Genomic DNA, 16,764 nt, shown 5'->3' on the forward strand with positions numbered 1-16,764 from the left:
ACTTGCTCCTGAGGGATCTCAGATGATTGTCCCATCATGGGGCAAGTATCAGCAAGATGTGAAGGATTAGCACAGATTAAACACACTTCTTTTGGCAAAGAAGCGTGCTGAGTAGCAACAAGAACATAGCCAGATGATAAGACTTGGTTTAACGCTTCTATTTAAGTGTTAACTCGCTAGATTTTTCGACTTCAAATAACTTATATACCTTATGGATACCAGGAATAGACCTAGACCTAGATGAAGAAGCGTGCTGTATAGAATTTTCACTTCGGGCCTCAAACAGTTCCCAAGCGTCAGCTGCACTCTTATGAAGGAAAGCTCCATTACTGAACACATCAACCATATTCCTATGTGGATCAGACAATCCATTATAGAAGATCTGCACTAATTGCCATTTTGCAATATCATGGTGTGGACATTTCATTAGTAGATCATTATACCTGTCCCATGAATCATGCAGTTGTTCACCCGGGATTTGGGAGAACGCCATGATCTCTCTTCTTATTTGTGTGGTTTTACCTACAGTGTAGTACTTTTTCAAGAATTCATGTTGTAACATATCCCATGTAGATATGAAATTATTCGGTAGGGCATGCAACCATGTTCTTGCCTTGTTATTGAGAGAGAACTGAAAAAGTCGCATCCTGAATGCATCATCTGAAAGAGTGGACAACTTGGTAGTTGAACACAATTCCAAAAACACATCCAAGTGCTTATAAGGATCTTTTGTTGCAAACCCATGGAATGTAGGAAGCATTTGGATTATAGCAGGCTTTATCTCAAAGTGGGTAGCATCAGACTGTGGAAATTGAAAGCACGAAGTGGATGTATTTGATGTGGGAATGTAATGATCCCTCATTTGTGGTGGTGGTGAAGTAGGTGCTAATGGCACACGTGCTCTAGGTGCATTTATATCATCAGCCATGTTTGTCCTAGAGGATTCTCCTAACAATTCAGAATTCTTTTTAGGTCTTCTAATTCTCCTAAAAGTTTTCTCTAATTTAGGGTTGTATTCAAGTATTGATTCTGACAAAGAACGGCGACCTAACATGCACAATGTCCAATTGCACAAATAGTAACTAAAAATAAAAATTCCAAGTAAAGGAACCAACAAGAACTCACAAAAGGTCCTGAAACCGAAGCTCCTTTTCCTTAGGCGTATTCATCCTGGCTGCTAGATTCCTGCACTTGAAAAGAAAAAGAAATAAGGTGAGATATCAGAAAGTCCGAAGACATATAAATCAAAACAGAACTAATTATAAACTCAATAAACCGTTACATAGTCCCCAGTAATGACACCAAAAATTGTTGTCTACAAAATTATCACTCGCAATAAAACGAATCCTTGTAGGATAGGGTTACTAAGAGGGTGTCGAACCACAGAGACTATAGTAGTTTATTAAGTGTCCAATTAAGACGATTTTGATTTAGAGAGAAAAGATTGTTTGATTTGGTGTGTGTCACAAACATAAAACAAAATTGAATTAAAATAGAGTAAAGAGATAAGAGAAAGGATCTTAGGGATTGACTTCACCACGAACCTCGTATTATGGTCAACTGTTCAACCTTGGGATTTTAACAATTTATGTTTTATAAAAAATTAAAATCAATAACATTCATTTAATTTAGGTTTAAAGAAAGATGTTTCATGAATTTCAACTAACAATAACCTATCTTCAACTAGCACGAATTATTTACCTACCTACTTCTAACTAATGTTGTAGTATAACTCGTCTTCCCTTGGTATAGCCTATGGAAATATTCATTCATGAAAAACGTTGGAACACCATTGCATGATCTCTATTCTTATTATCGAGAAGCCCTTATGCCGCCATCTTGTATATTAAGAATATGTTAAAAATAATTTAAGAACAATTAAATCTAAGACAAGGTATTAATCATTCAAAAACCATTATTTCATTAAAACACTAATTGATATAACTCAATTGCTCATAATCATGCAATCAAAATACATAAATAATTAAATTCCCAAACTTAGAACAATCAAACTATAATACTCTGATTCGGGTTACATCAATGCCCTAAGAGAGGAATTAGCTACTCATGACGACGCAAGATATCATCTGTGTTATTGTGGACTTCATCATCATGGACTGCACTTTTCTTCTCAGGATCTTCACCTTTAGTGCTTAAAATAATTACAGAAACCCTAAAGCTGCCACGAGATCTAAAATATCTTATATTCTGAAGAGAAAGGTTTTATGTGGTCTTGTGCTTCCTTTTATAGAAGAACTGACTTCTAATAAGGCTTAGATGGGCTTTAGGTCTTTTAGGGTCTTCTAGGCCTGTCTGGAATGAATTATGACATAATTAGAATAAATCTTGCAACTTAAAATTCTGACTTAACAACAAAAGGTCGAGGAGAGAAGCTTCTGCTCGAGCTTTTTGGTATAGACTCAAGCCATTTGGAAGGGTGCTCGAGCCAAACTTCTATACTTAGCTAAATTTCTTCAATTATTTTTCGAAGAGTCTTTTTCATCAACATTTAGAATATTTTTGGGATTCTTCTTCACAGTACTCGATCACCGTGACTTGGTGCTCGAGCCTTGGGACTTAGGCTCGAGTTTTTTGGGCAAAGGCTCGAACCTTTTAACTTCTGATTCTGCTCGAGATTTAGCAACATGGAACTTCCGATGAGTCTTTTCATATTCCGAGAAATATTTTGCTCGAGCACCCTTGCAAGGGCTCGAGCACCTTGAGTCTCAGCTCGAGCAGAAAGATCTCTGCTCGAGCTCTTTAGCCTTAATTGACTTTCTTGTTTTAGTTGACTTTGTGCTCGAGCCAAGGAACTTGTGCTCGAGCTTTAACACTTAAACTTCTCCAAAATCTCCATTTTGACTATAAGCTTGCTTCAGATGATCGGCAACGACTCTATAAGTTTCGATATTAGTCTTTTCATCATAAAATCCCAGTTTTAACCGTTTGTTTGGGAAAGTACCTACAAATACGAAGTAAACATAAATCAGTCTAACACTGGATAGAAGTATCACTTTAGGTCTTAACATAGTATATCTAGGGGCTCGAATATGCAATATTCAGTGCTTATCACCATTCCTTTAAATAAAAAAATAAATAATTAAACATTTAAGCTAACATATAAATACAAACAAATATACAATTAAATCACATAAATCACATCAAACAAATATACACAAATAAAATCACATAATTTACATTAAACAATTAAATCATTTAAGCACATAAACACATAGCCACATAATCAATTAAAATGCAAATAAAAATAATTAAATAAATCCTTTTAATATCCTCTGAAAATTAGGGGTATTACATAGAGCTCGAGCTGTACATTTTTCGAGAGAAAAATCACCGCACAGCCTTTGTGCTCGAGCACTACATCCTTGTGCTTGAGCACTACTTCTCAATGCTTGAGCATTGACTCCCAGTGCTCGAGCATTGAGCACTGTACTTGTGTATTTGACACCCAACTTCAAACGACCATATCTTCATCGTCTCAACTCCAAATTAGGTCATTCATGAGTCCATTTTGAAGGTTTTGAAGTCAAATTTCCAATGGTACTAGTAGCATTCTAAAACTCAAAACACATTGAGAGTTATGACTGTTTTAGTGAGACATTGTGGGGAGATCTCTTAATTTAAAAATGTTGGTTTTTGACGAAACCTTTCCTCTAGGGTCTAGGACCTTATAGGACGTCTCCAAGTGTTTTGTATAACCTAAATGGACTTCATTGGCACTCTATTATTGGTCACACAAGCCATGTAGGCTTATGTGGGTCTTAACTTCTACTTTTGAACTCAGATTCCGGGTTAAACTGGGGCTAGTCGAGGAAGCTTCCAACAATGTTTTCAAATTGAGTTCTATCATTTCCTAATGTTGTGTTTGGTAGGAATGAAGGAAGATGTGTGGAGAGAAAATAAGAAAGAATGAACAAACTTTCTTTGTTCAATAGAGATGATATAAGGAAAGAAAGGAGAATAAGAAGGATGACCCATCCTTCCTCCTTTACAAATTTTCATCCACTCAAAAATGGGCTGAAGAGAGGAGAGAAGACAAGTGAATTATTATAGAAGTTTTAAATTAAATACTATCCTAAATTATAGATGTTTTAAATTATAAAACTATCTCTATAAATTACAATTTTATAAATATTATTGGATAGTAAAAATAATTTAAACTTTCTCTTTCCTTCTTTCTTAAAGAACATAGTTAATTATTAGCTTATTCTCTTCTCTTCTATCTAATCGCATAAAAAGAAGGAAATATACAGTCTCTTCTCTAGGGATGTCCCATCCATCCTTTCTTCTCTCCCTTCCATCCAATTTTTTTCTTTCCTACCGAACAACGCATAAATGATTTTAAATGTTTAAAATGATTTAAGCAAGCTTCGTTTGACTCGTTCGGAGTCCAATTTCTCTCTTTTGTTGCCTTGGTCCGACATGTGCCCAAGTGACCAAGGTGGGCTTCATCATCTTAGGTTTTTCTTATTTTTGCTCACCTATTTCCTCCTTGTGTTCTTGGAATTTAGGTGATACCATTTTAGCTTAAGTGATTCACCATTCATGGTCACATTAGCCATGTGGGCTAATATGGGTTTTCGCTTCCGTATTTTGGACTTGGTATCAAGTCTAGTATTCATGTTACTTGTTAATGCACCGAGTCATCTAGATTCGGGGAGTTACAGTGACCCAAGGATTGGTGTGACTTAAATAAAGCCTGAGAGAATGAGTTTCTCTAAGGAAAGGAAGAAGGAGCAAGTTTGTTTCAAATTGTAAATGTTTGCTCTCCACAACAAATGAGGAGTCCAACTGAATTCGTAAAGTCTCAAGAGCGATCTTGAGTCGAGGAATTTTAATTTAATTTAGTTAATGAGTAATTGATATCTGAAGATAAGATCAATGATTATATTATACATACATGCATAAATATTTTGGTAAGGATAATACTTAGATCCTCACAGAGGATCTATAATATCATCACCGCTTATGTGGTCCAATAAAAATAAAATATGTCATTTTTTGTTAAATATGTAAGAAAAATAAAGAAAGAGAAGATAAATCAGATCCTACCCGTCTCGTTTGAGATGGGTAGAGAGGGTTCAGTTTTGTTTTGTTTTTTTTTTCTTTTTTTTTGTTTTTTTAAAGGTTCAACGTGTAGTAAGGTGTTTTAGTATCCTATCAAAACTGAGGAACATAATCGTAGGAGAAATCAAGTTTTCGAGTTTTGTGTTAATATGTATGTGAATCCTTAAATCTAACACATAATCTTTTATGGAAAGTCCTTTTCTAAAAAAAGAATCCTAAATATGTAAACAAGAAAAAGAAAAATAGATAATATATCATTCAAATATTCTTCGCAATTGAATGATGATGTACATGACTAGAAACTTGAGAGGAAGTAGATGGTGGAGAGAGAGCGCTGAAGGCTGGTGCCGAAAAGAGAGAACTAATCCTAAAAATAAAAAATAAAAAGAAATAAATAAATTGAACCCTCTTTAGGCTGCTAACCCGATCTCAATCGGGTAGGATCTCTTTATTTTGCCTTTCTTTATTTTCGGACATGTTTAATAAAAGATGTGGTATTTTATTTTTATTAGAATACGTAAGTGAGAGTGTGATTGGTTGTTAGGTCAATTTTCATCGATGCAAGCACTAGGCGCCAGTTGTGCAATGCAGACAGACTTCCACGACTCCACCAGTACTTGAAAGCTATCTTCCCATCAATAGTTAATTAATTACCAGCCTATGCAATAACCAATGAGGAGAGACAGAAATGGCAGAAAAATATTAATCGATCACCAGCATCACGACTACTGGAAGACTTCTACGGCGACTGCAAGGTTAGATCACTACTTTCTCTCTCTCCGTTGTCTGAAATTTCTCAACATTGTTAGTGTCTATGAAATAATTGTTGGGTCAAATTTTAATAATACAAGTCTTAGCTTCTGCTAATTAAGCTTCATGTTACTTCACCAATCGTTCAACTGATCATAAGAAGGCGCTCTGCTATTAAAATTTGCTTAAGTTTACTAGAGTATTATTAAGATCTACTACGTATTTTAACCTTCTGAGGACCAATAGTGGCTATAATTTCTAATCGAACAAAAAAATCTTATATTTTAACTTGTACTAATTTAATTGTGTTGTGGTTTAACATTTCTATTTTGGCTGTGTTGGAGGATTTATGTAGTTAGTCTGAACATATTTTTAACCTATTAATTTGTCATATGTTTTTTTTTTGGTTAAAAGGGTAAGCTTTTAATTTGTGATATGTTGAATACATCTTTATTTATTATTTACTAGAGTATGGGTAAAGTAGAATTAAATAGACCTTTAGTTATCATTTACTAGAGTATGGATAAGTTCTATTTTTAATCTTTAAGGACCAATAGGTCGCTAAATGTATTGGTTTAACTGAAAAAAAAAAAAAAAAACCCCTCAGGCTACATTTTTTCGACTTAAATTATTTATTTTTCAGGTAAATTTTTTTTTTTTTTTTTACTTTTTCAAAGATGTCGGGTGTGTAAAATAATTTGTAAAAAATTGATGAGTAAGTTATTTTTGTTCGGTTTTAATATTTTTTTTCTTCGAATATATTTTACTTACAACCAAACGTCAAAAAATAAAAAAATATTTTCTAAAACATATTTTACCTCCAAAATAAGTGGAGCCCTCAATTTTCAGGGTTTTACAAATACCCTATGGTGATGCAACTAACACAGTACTCTCAAATATTTGGAAGTTACAACTTAAATCCCAAACGGTTAAAGTGCCGTTAACAAACATTGGATGGAAATTAATACTGTTTGTTTAACCCGTCCATTAGTCCGGATGGTGTGGTTTTATAGGTAGGATTGTTGGAAATTAATACCGTTTGTTTAACAGGTCCATCAGCACAAAATAGCAGTAGCTACTTTCCACAGCAAAACAGCACCGCCAACCGCAAGACTTTTTTATGATGACTGCAAGGTGAGATCTCTCCATTCTCTGAACTCAACATTGTTAGTGTCTATGGAATACTTGTTGGATCAATTTTAATAATGCAAGTCGTAGCTAGCTAGGTGCTAGTCCTTCAACTGATCAAAGATTTAAACAGTTTTTTGTCTGACAATATCATGAAAATACTTGGATGAGGTCTGTTCCATTAATTGCAGTTGAATTTGAAGCTTCTGCTAATTATGACCATTTTGTACAGTACTCTGTTCACACATTGGAAGACTGTTTTAAGAGTTGACATCAATTATCAGCAGCTTATGCTAAAACAACTGTTGGAGAGCTTCAGAGAGAAGAAAGAGAGAGAATATATAATGGCATCACAGCTACTGAAAGACTTCTATGGCGGCTGCAAGGTTAGATCACTTATCTCTCTCTTCATTCTCTGAAATTTCTCCACATTGTTAGTGTCTATGAAATAATTTTTTGGTCAAATTTTAATAATGCAAGTCCTAGCTTCTGCTAATTAAACTTCATGTTACTTTGCCACTCGTTCAACTGTTCATAAGAAGGCGCTAATTAAGCTACATGTTACTTGTTGAGTCGATTTTTAATTTCCAACAAAATTTCTAAATTTTGATTTACACTAGTTCAACACGTGTTGTAATTTAATATATCTATTTTTGCTTTGTTGGAGGATTTATGCACTTAGTCTGAACATATTTTTAACCTAATAACTTGTGACCTTTTTATACATGTGATCTGTTGAATATATCTTTATTTATCATTTACTAGAGCATGGGTAAAATAGAAATAAATTTATCGTTGTGTCATTTGCTAGAGTATGGGTAAGATCTATTTTCAATCTTTAAGGACCAATAAGTCCTCAACTTTAACGGTTTTACAAATACCACTATGGTGATGCAACTAACACTTTCAACTATCTGTATGAAATTTACAACAAAGTGCTGTTAACATGGATGGTAATTAATACCCGTTAAAAAAGTGTCGTTAACATGGATGGCAACTAACACTTTCGACTATCTATCTGAAAGTTACAACAAAGTGCTGTTAACATGGATGGTAATTAATACTGGTTAAAAAAGTGCTGGTAACATGGATGGTAATTAATACTGTTTGTTTAACCGGCCGACGGACGGTATGGTTTTGCTTATAGGTAGTTAGATTAGGTAGGACTGTTAGAGAGGTTCAAAGATAAACAGCTCGTCAGCACAACATAGCAGCAATTACTCTCCACAGCAAAATAGCACCGCCAACCCCAAGACTCTTACGACGATTGCAAGGTGAGATATCTTTTCTCTCTGAAATTATTCAACATTTTTGGTGTCTATTGAATACTTATTGAGTCAATTTTTAATAATGCAAGTCCTACCTAGGTGCTAGTGTTCAACTGATCAAGGGTCTGTTTCATTATTTGCAGTTGTATTTGAAGCTTGTGCTAATTAAGACCATATATAGTTGGAGAGTTTAAATAGTTTGTGCAAATATTTAGAGAAGGATGACAGAAGCTGCTGTGGGTTCTCTGTTGGAGAACATGGTGCAGCTGATAAACTCTAACAATGAATTGATTCTTAAGGCTTATGAGGAGAAAGTCATTGAGAAGGAACATATCGAATCACTTTATGAGGATATGCAATTCCTACTGAAGTTTCTGAAAGATTCACGGCCTTTCATTCCCTTGTTTTTTCAAGGCACACCCGTGACCAGAAAACGCCTTCGTGATCATGAAGAGCTGAAAAGCATTGTGTCAAAGATTAGAGACGTCAGTTACAAGACAGAAGACATCATCGACTGGTTCCTACTCAAAACTGTCATCTTGCAGCAGAGAGATGGAAGAAGCACGGCTTCTGATTTTGATCCCCTCATGATCAGTACTTCATCCAAGAATATTTTGGACAAGGCTCAGAAAATCTCCGAGAGCTTTAAACATATGGTAGAAGAAATTAGTTCTATCCAGAAATGCAAGACAGAGGTATTGGGAATGCTCTCATGGCTTCAGTCTGACATGGCTCATAAAATTTGTGATGGCTTTGGCGGTGTCATAGAAGAGATCAAACCTATCATAAAAGAGGCGATGAATATTCTTCACAAGGGATCGAGTCTCCGATGGCTAAAGACTAATGTGTTTGCTGAAGGTGATTGGTGGAACAATCGGAACGTGGCTTATAGACTCAATGGTTACTTCTGCCAATTGTTCGAAGAGAAAATTCGTGAAGTTGATCATCTCCTCCTTAATATGTCTAGTGAGAAAATTCCCCAAGGCGGCTTTGGTGGTATCATAAGAGAGATCAAGCTTATCATAAGACAGGTGCTGGAGAATATTGATAAGAGATCCATGAGCTTGTGTCTCAAGTTTAGCTTGCCTGCGAAAATAGCAGGCCTCTGTCATTTGTCCTTAAAAAAAATTGGAGAAGTTGAGCACCTTCTTAATTCGTCCAGTAAGGAAATTCATTCTATAAAAGAGATCAAGTCTATCGTAGAAGAGGTGATAGAGATTCATGAGAATTTATTCCCAGATATGATACGGTGGTCCGATTTTTCGCTCTACAATGAGAAAATTAGTCCACTTTTTATTCGTCTGTCCAGAGCAAACATTTGTAAAGTTGGTCTCCTGTATCATGAGTCCGCTGAGGTACCTTATGAATTTGATCGCCTCTATAGATTTTCTACACTTTTTTCGTACCTGCCTAAAAAAATTTGTGATTGCCACGATATAGACACAAGTGATTGGTCTCAATTTTGCTTGGCTGAAGACTATCGTCATCTGTTCAGTACGTACGAAGCAATGAGTGTCTTGGGTGAGAAAATTCGTCATATCTTTGGCAGCATCACAGAAGAGATCAAGCCTATCAAGACAAAGGTAATGAAGATCTATGAGAAGGGATTGAGTAACCCGTGGATTAATTCTCAAATGACTCGTGAATTCCTTCTCCTCCTCAATTTGTCCATAAAGTTGGTGGACCTGGCTGAGGAACTTTCTCATAGCTTTGGCAGTGTCATAGAAGACACTAATTCTATCAAGACAGAAGTGATGAAGATTTACCAACAGGGTTTGAGACTTTCATGGCTTGAATCTGTTATGCTTGATGAAATCCATAAATGGTTTGCCATTGTCACTGAAGAGATAAAGTCTATTAAGAGAGAGGTGATGAAGATTTATGAGAAGAAAATGTACGGCATCGGAGTGCTGCGAGGTGAGAAGTCTTCTCATGGAGATTCATCAATACCCACCACCTTTAAAGTCAAGGAAGAATTAATAGTGGGATTTGATGGTGAAACAGAAACAATAATGGAACTGCTTAATCAACGACATGATTCACGTCTGAAAGTAATACCAATCATCGGGATGCCTGGACTCGGTAAGACCACTCTAGCCATGAAAGTGTACAACAATCCTCTCATTCAATATAAGTTTCCTATTCGTGCATGGACACATGTATCTCAAGTATACTGGAGGAGAGATTTGTTACTTAGAATTTTGAGTTCTGCAGATATCCAGCTTAAAGGTAAAATTGAGAAAATGAGTGACGAAGAATTAGGTGAAGGACTGTACAAAAGGCTAAAAGGTCAGAAGTATCTCGTCGTCATGGATGATATATGGGAGTTGAGGGCCTGGAATGATATCAAAAGATATTTTCCAAATGACAACAATGGAAGCGGAATTATATTCACTAGTCGGCATGGAGACGTGGCTTTATCTTTGCCTGCTGAACCTCACTACTTGCGGTTTCTAGATTCAGATGAAAGTTGGGTTCTGTTACAGCAAAAGGTATTTCAGGGAGATAGTTGCCCTCAGGAGTTGATTGCAATCAGAAAGCAAATTGCCAAAAAATGTCAAGGACTACCACTTGCAATTGTTGTAATAGCTGGACTTCTCACAAAGGAAGACAAAACACAAACCAGGTGGAGGCATGTTGCTGAAAGTGTAAGTTCATACATTGTTACTGAACCTGAGCAATTCATGGACACACTAGCACTGAGTTACAACCACTTGCCTTATCACTTGAAACCATGTTTCCTCTATTTCGGAGCATTCCCTGAAGACTATGAAATTCCAGTTTGGAAGTTAATATGGTTATGGGTCGCTGAAGGATTTATAGTGCGAAATCAACAAAAAAGTTTAGAAGCAGTAGCGGAGGATTACATGATGGAACTAATTGATAGAAGTTTAGTGATTGTTTCCAAGAAAAGGTCTAATGGTGGAATTAAAACATGCCGTGTTCATGATCTCTTGCGTGATTTATGTTTGAGAAAAGCTCAAGAAGATAATTTTTTAATGCAAGTTTCGAGTTATGAACGAACATTTTCTTCTTCAAGTCCTACGGCAAAAAAGCAGCGTCGCATTTGCATCAGTACTCACGTTGATTTTTATAACATACTTACTCTCTTTAATGGATGTGGTTATTCAAAGCATGGTGATCCAGAGGTCCGCTCTTTCTCTTCAACTACCGAGTTACCTCTGTTTTATCTTTTGTCATTTTGTAGTGCCTTCAAACTTCTTAGGGTGTTAAATATATCATCGGTAAAAATTTCCTCCTTTCCTGAAGGACTACAACTGTTAGTTCATTTGAGGTATTTATCAATTCATATTGACAAAGAATATTTTCAGCCATCAGTATTCAACCTCTGGAAGCTAGAAACCTTTATTCTTGAAGGGGGGCCAACAGGTTGTGTATCTTTCTCACATGATATCTGGAAGATGGTGAAGTTGAGGCATCTATATACAAAGCAGTTTATTGAAATCCCTCATGTACCCAATGATAACTATCCTTTCATGTTGGTTGACCTTCAAACCATATGTAAATTAGATCTATGTGGTGTAGATGAGCAAGTCTTGCGAAGGATTCCGAATCTCAGTAAACTAACATGCTCTTTTATGGAGTTATTGGGAGGGAATAATATCTTTCCTAAATTGGACTTTCTAGTTCACCTTGAAACCCTGAAGGTAACTTATGGTGGATTTAGAGGACATCTGGGAAGATTTCCATGTCTGGATGAGTTTCCCCCAAATCTCAAAAGCTTGACTTTATCAAACTTCTGTCTGTCTTGGGAGGAAATGTCGACCCTTGGAAGGTTGCCTAACCTTGAGGTCCTTAAATTATCATACAAGGCCTTTGAGGGACCAAGGTGGGACACAAGTGTTGGACTGATTCACAAACTCAAATTCTTGAGGTTTCAACGCCTGGACATCAAGCAATGGAATGCTTCTGGTAGTAGCTTTCCTGTCCTTAAGACATTGGTATTAGATGACTGTAAACAACTCAAGGAGATCCCATCTGGTTTACGCGATATTTTTACATTGGAGATGATTCTGCTCTGGTATTGTAGCAGCCCCGCAGCACGCTCTGCCTGGCAAATTCAAGATTGGCAACAAAGAATGGGATATGATGGACTTAAGATCCAGATTTACCCTTGGAATAATGAGGATGATGATGAAGATATGGAGGATGATGAAGATATGGGGGACAAAGATGATACATGTCGAGGCTAATCATGAGGATGACAAGAATGACATAGCATTCAGTCACTTACATAACTTACATACTGTGTGTCGTTTGTAATTTCATTTTACTTTTACCATCATCTCAAGATGAATGGAATCCATTTCATGGTAGCTTGATTTCAGGGAACATAAATTTAGCGGGTAGGATTTTAGTAAATAGCAAGAGTACAGAGGTATTTTGTTTGACTTGCTTCTCCTGGAACCAGCCTCGACATAGATGGAATAGTTCCACACAAAGAATTAGTTTAACAAAAAAGGGTAGCTATTTGATTTAGAATCAGAGTTTTACCCTTAGAATATGTGGCTTCAACATCCATTGAAATGCCCATCAATGCTCTCAAAATGATGTCATTATCTACACAAAGCAAACTGAACTTACTGATTGATTTTATGGTTCTTTTAAATTCCGACTCTTGGGTAATTGCTCAAAATTATTAGGAATTCATTCTCTTAAATTAAATTGTTTCATGCGTCACTTCAATAAATAACAGAATCTTAATCATCATAATTTCTCTGTCATAAGGATAGTTACTAAAATTTCTATAGGAATATATTCTCTTAAAAAAAAAAAAAAAAATACTCCACAAAACTCGTGACAGTTTCATCCATTTTATAGTTTGCACCACTTATAACATCACAAGTCTTGCATCCAGTGGTATGCATAGGTTCTAGTTGTGGTTGAAGAAAATGGTTAGGCTGCATTTTGCACTACGGAACATTGTTTTTGGAATTGGTTATTAGATCTCTGGTGCCTTTGAATGGAGCAGAAGAAAACAAGAAAAAAGAAAGGAACTTTGTTAAGCATAATTTCTACTGTAGTAAATGAACGTGATGTGTTGATTGACAAGTGTGCAAATTTTAGAAAATTTTCCGTTAGTATATATTATTTGCAGTTGATGCACTACTGGTTATCAGTTAAATAGAAATTTCACTTAAATTGTTGCTAATGTCGAAGGTGATTTTAGAATGTGATCAGAAAATACAAGTTATTATATATTAATTCCTCTGTTCTTTTGTATTCGCTTCCAGCACACCCATGCATTTGGTTGCCAAGAAGGCAGAAATAAAGGCAGATTGGTAATGAATGAATTATAAGAAACAATTTAGTAAAAACATACTCCATCTGTTTGGTGGTTAGTTACAACTTACAATGTCCTATTAGCCTGGCCAACAAGGGTGAGTCTCATGACGCGTGGTCGCACGTTACACTTCTAGCCTACTGGATGTTACGAGCTGAGTTTAGTGGCTAACATTGTTGAAGCAAAGTAATAAATGTATTTGAAAGCTTATCCGTTTTTTTTTTTCCTCTCTTTTGTTTGGTAGCTACTGGTGTTGCCTTTGCCGAGTTTCACATGATGCTCTTGCCTTTGCTAAGTTTTGCCTGATGAGTTCTGGCCTACTGTGATGTTACTTGCTGACAACTGTTCTCTTTGATGCCTACTGCTAGTGATGGTGTTGGCCTTTTATGTTCCCAATCACCAACACCCCATGATGTTGGCCTTTGCCGAACTTTGCTGATGGTGTTGGCCTTTGAAGCATGCATCCTGGTAATATCTACTTGCTGCTGGAGACTAATTGATGCGGTAAATGCTAGTCAACTCAGTGATGCTCTTCTGTAGTAAATATTACTCCGTATACGTTAGCTTTATATATTTATTGGTTGCTTACTGGCTTTTCTTGTACACAGTAGTAATTTTTTTCTGGTCCGTGGGTTGCTTGTCTTTAGTTTTCAATGAGCGATCTTTACATTTTATATGTGTTAAAACAGGTTTGACATGATTTTTTCATGTACCAATGCTTCTCAATATATAGCTGTATAGTTTCAGTTGACTACACAACTGCTGTATTTTGAGTGTGTGTTATGTCATAAAGTTGTTATTGTTCTTGTGAAATTCTGTTTATTGGGTCACTATTTTGTGAATTCCAATTCTAGATGTTAAGTAAGGACATGGTTTATTGGTTGGTTAAATCAACAATTTAACCATGAATCAAATTTAGAAGAGCCAATTCTTTCACTTATCATTAAACTCTTTATTCAAACAACTGAAATAAAGAATGACTAATGCAACATTCTCAGTACTTTGTGCTCGAACGGTTAAAAAACTAACAATTGTCCTTTAAACAAGTAATTTTTTTTCTTAGAATATGACTCAAGCTGAAGCTATGGCTCTTCGCAACGCTATTCTTTGGGCCATGTCTCTGTGTTATGACCGGGTTTGGTTTGAATGTGACTCGCTGGTGGTGGTTCAGGCAGTTCATGGTATGGATGCTAGTCCAGTGGAGATTTATTCGGTTTCTTTTGATGTGCAAGTGCTTTTGGAGCGGTACTCCTATTTTCGTCTTAGTCATGTCTGTCGGCATGGCAACTAACTCGCCCATGCTCTTGCTAAGTTTTCTCGGCCTCATATTTCAAGTGATATTGATCTGATTCATATCCCAACTAATATCTTGGAGTTAGCAGCGAAAGATTGTTAGTTGTGCTGTTTTGCTTTTTGTTTGCCATGGCAAAAAGAAAATAAAAAATTGTTGGGTGTGTGTCAATTCCTTATACTGTAATCAATGTATATGGCCTCACATGGTATGCAAGAGTTAATAGAGTGCAAGTATTTTAATTCTCTAAATATGACTTAAGTTAGTTTTCATAATTTTCCCAATTCAGAAAACAATTTTTATTAAATGCACCTTTTGCTTTCAAATTTCTGAAAACAGCAAAAATTACAAACGGTATTTTACTTTCTGTTTTAGCTACAAAAATTAAAATCATAATTTTGCTTTTGAGGATAGTAGAAGTAGGAATCACTTTCTGTTATTAGTAAACGGATACTTATTAAACCTTCTATTATAAACAGTAAGCATTAGTAACGTATTTTAGTTTCAGCTTCAGCTTCAAGAAATTAAAATTACAATTTTGCTTTTGGAGATAGTAGAAGTAAAAATCACTTTTTGTTTTTGTTTTTGTTTCGTTTCCTGGAAATTTATGTGAACGTTGAACCTGTACAGCCCACATACCTCATTATGCAATTGAAATTTAACCAGTGACTTCGCTTCTATGGTTTCACTGAGAGCCCCAAATTCAATTCCCATCCCAATTTATAGAACAGAGAAGTGGGGGTTGCTTCATGAATAACAAACCACAAGCTGCCCATGCTTTCTTACAGTATTTCTATCAAACAGCTTATGGGCATCATCCCAAGATGAATATAATATAGAAGCATTTTTTTAAAGGGAAAATTTCATATAAGTCCTACTTTTCAACCCTAAAGACATTTAAGTCCTAAATATTTTTTATTTTGACCAAGAAGTCCTATTTTCAAATTTATTTTCAAATTGGTTCAAATATATATATATATTTGAACCAATTTGAAAATAAATTTGAAAATAGGACTTCTTGGTCAAAATAAAAAATATTTAGGACTTAAATGTCTTTAGGGTTGAAAAGTAGGACTTATATGAAATTTTCCCTTTAAAATTAGTACTGTTCAATCAGCTTCCCTCTCAATCCTTTCAGCAACCATTCGTCTAGCACCACCGCCGTCCAGCTCCACCCCACTTCTCAATTCTTTTAATCATTGATGCTTGCTGATTTCAATGTAAACATCTCTTCTGACCTCACCGGTCTGGAGTTGCAAGCAACGTGAGATTGCTAATTTGTCACCGAAGTGGGTTCGCCGTCACCAGAATTTCAAGCCGATCGTGAGCTCACTGAACGAGTTGCGGAGAGGTGGGTCTTGCAGCAACACCGTACTGAACTTGGCTTGCCGGAATTTATGGATTCCGGTGACCATGGCATCCATTTACCACCGTAACCTCCACAAACACCTCAATTTCTCTATTCAATCTCATATCTCACAACTGTAACCTCCACGGCGACCTAGTTTCCACAACATCTACAACCACCACGATCTCCATCTCTCAATTTCCATGGATGTAACAATTTCTACAGAAAAACGATCTTCTTCCTCCAAATCAGGAATATATTAGCCTCTGTATATTCTTAACATCTTCTTCCACCGAGATCATGCACCATTTTTGCCGGCAATTTCTTTTTACTATGTTCTTTGAATAACAACTTAGAAAAAAAAAAAATGAAGATAATTTAAACGCCGGAATGGATATGAGAGTTGTAGTGTGTATATATATATAATATAACCATTTGTATTTGTACGGGGGGAAGTGCAAAAAACAAGAATGAAATATACATTACATAGCACTTTTACTCCTTATTTAAAAAGATATACAAAAAAACACTTTTATTCTTTTTACATTGTGCGAAAACACCCCCTCAATCAAAAATTTGATATAAATTA

At 35.7% G+C, this 16,764-nt stretch overlaps 1 protein-coding gene across 4 annotated transcripts; it reads left to right on the forward strand.

Moving 5' to 3' along the window:
* The first annotated feature begins 5,635 nt into the window (after nucleotides 1–5,635).
* Nucleotides 5,636–14,349, forward strand: LOC132284369 (putative late blight resistance protein homolog R1B-8). Of its 4 annotated transcripts, none has more exons than XM_059786470.1 (5): nucleotides 5,636–5,840; nucleotides 6,886–7,001; nucleotides 7,155–7,349; nucleotides 8,111–8,237; nucleotides 8,375–12,640. In XM_059786470.1, exon 5 carries the CDS (start codon nucleotides 8,453–8,455, stop codon nucleotides 12,443–12,445), a length of 3,993 nt encoding a protein of 1,330 aa, XP_059642453.1. In that variant the 5' UTR covers nucleotides 5,636–5,840; nucleotides 6,886–7,001; nucleotides 7,155–7,349; nucleotides 8,111–8,237; nucleotides 8,375–8,452; the 3' UTR covers nucleotides 12,446–12,640. The 4 variants fall into 4 exon arrangements, 3 of the variants coding, with proteins under 3 accessions (XP_059642453.1, XP_059642454.1, XP_059642452.1); XM_059786471.1 differs by having other exon boundaries at nucleotides 7,251–7,349; XM_059786469.1 differs by having other exon boundaries at nucleotides 6,886–6,969; nucleotides 7,196–7,349.
* The last annotated feature ends 2,415 nt before the right edge of the window (nucleotides 14,350–16,764 follow it).

Source organism: Cornus florida, unplaced genomic scaffold (assembly GCF_030987335.1).
Source record: "Cornus florida cultivar Cherokee Brave unplaced genomic scaffold, ASM3098733v1 CherokeeBrave_3.0.0_Hap2_Chr11, whole genome shotgun sequence".
Taxonomy (NCBI): Eukaryota; Viridiplantae; Streptophyta; class Magnoliopsida; order Cornales; family Cornaceae; genus Cornus; species Cornus florida.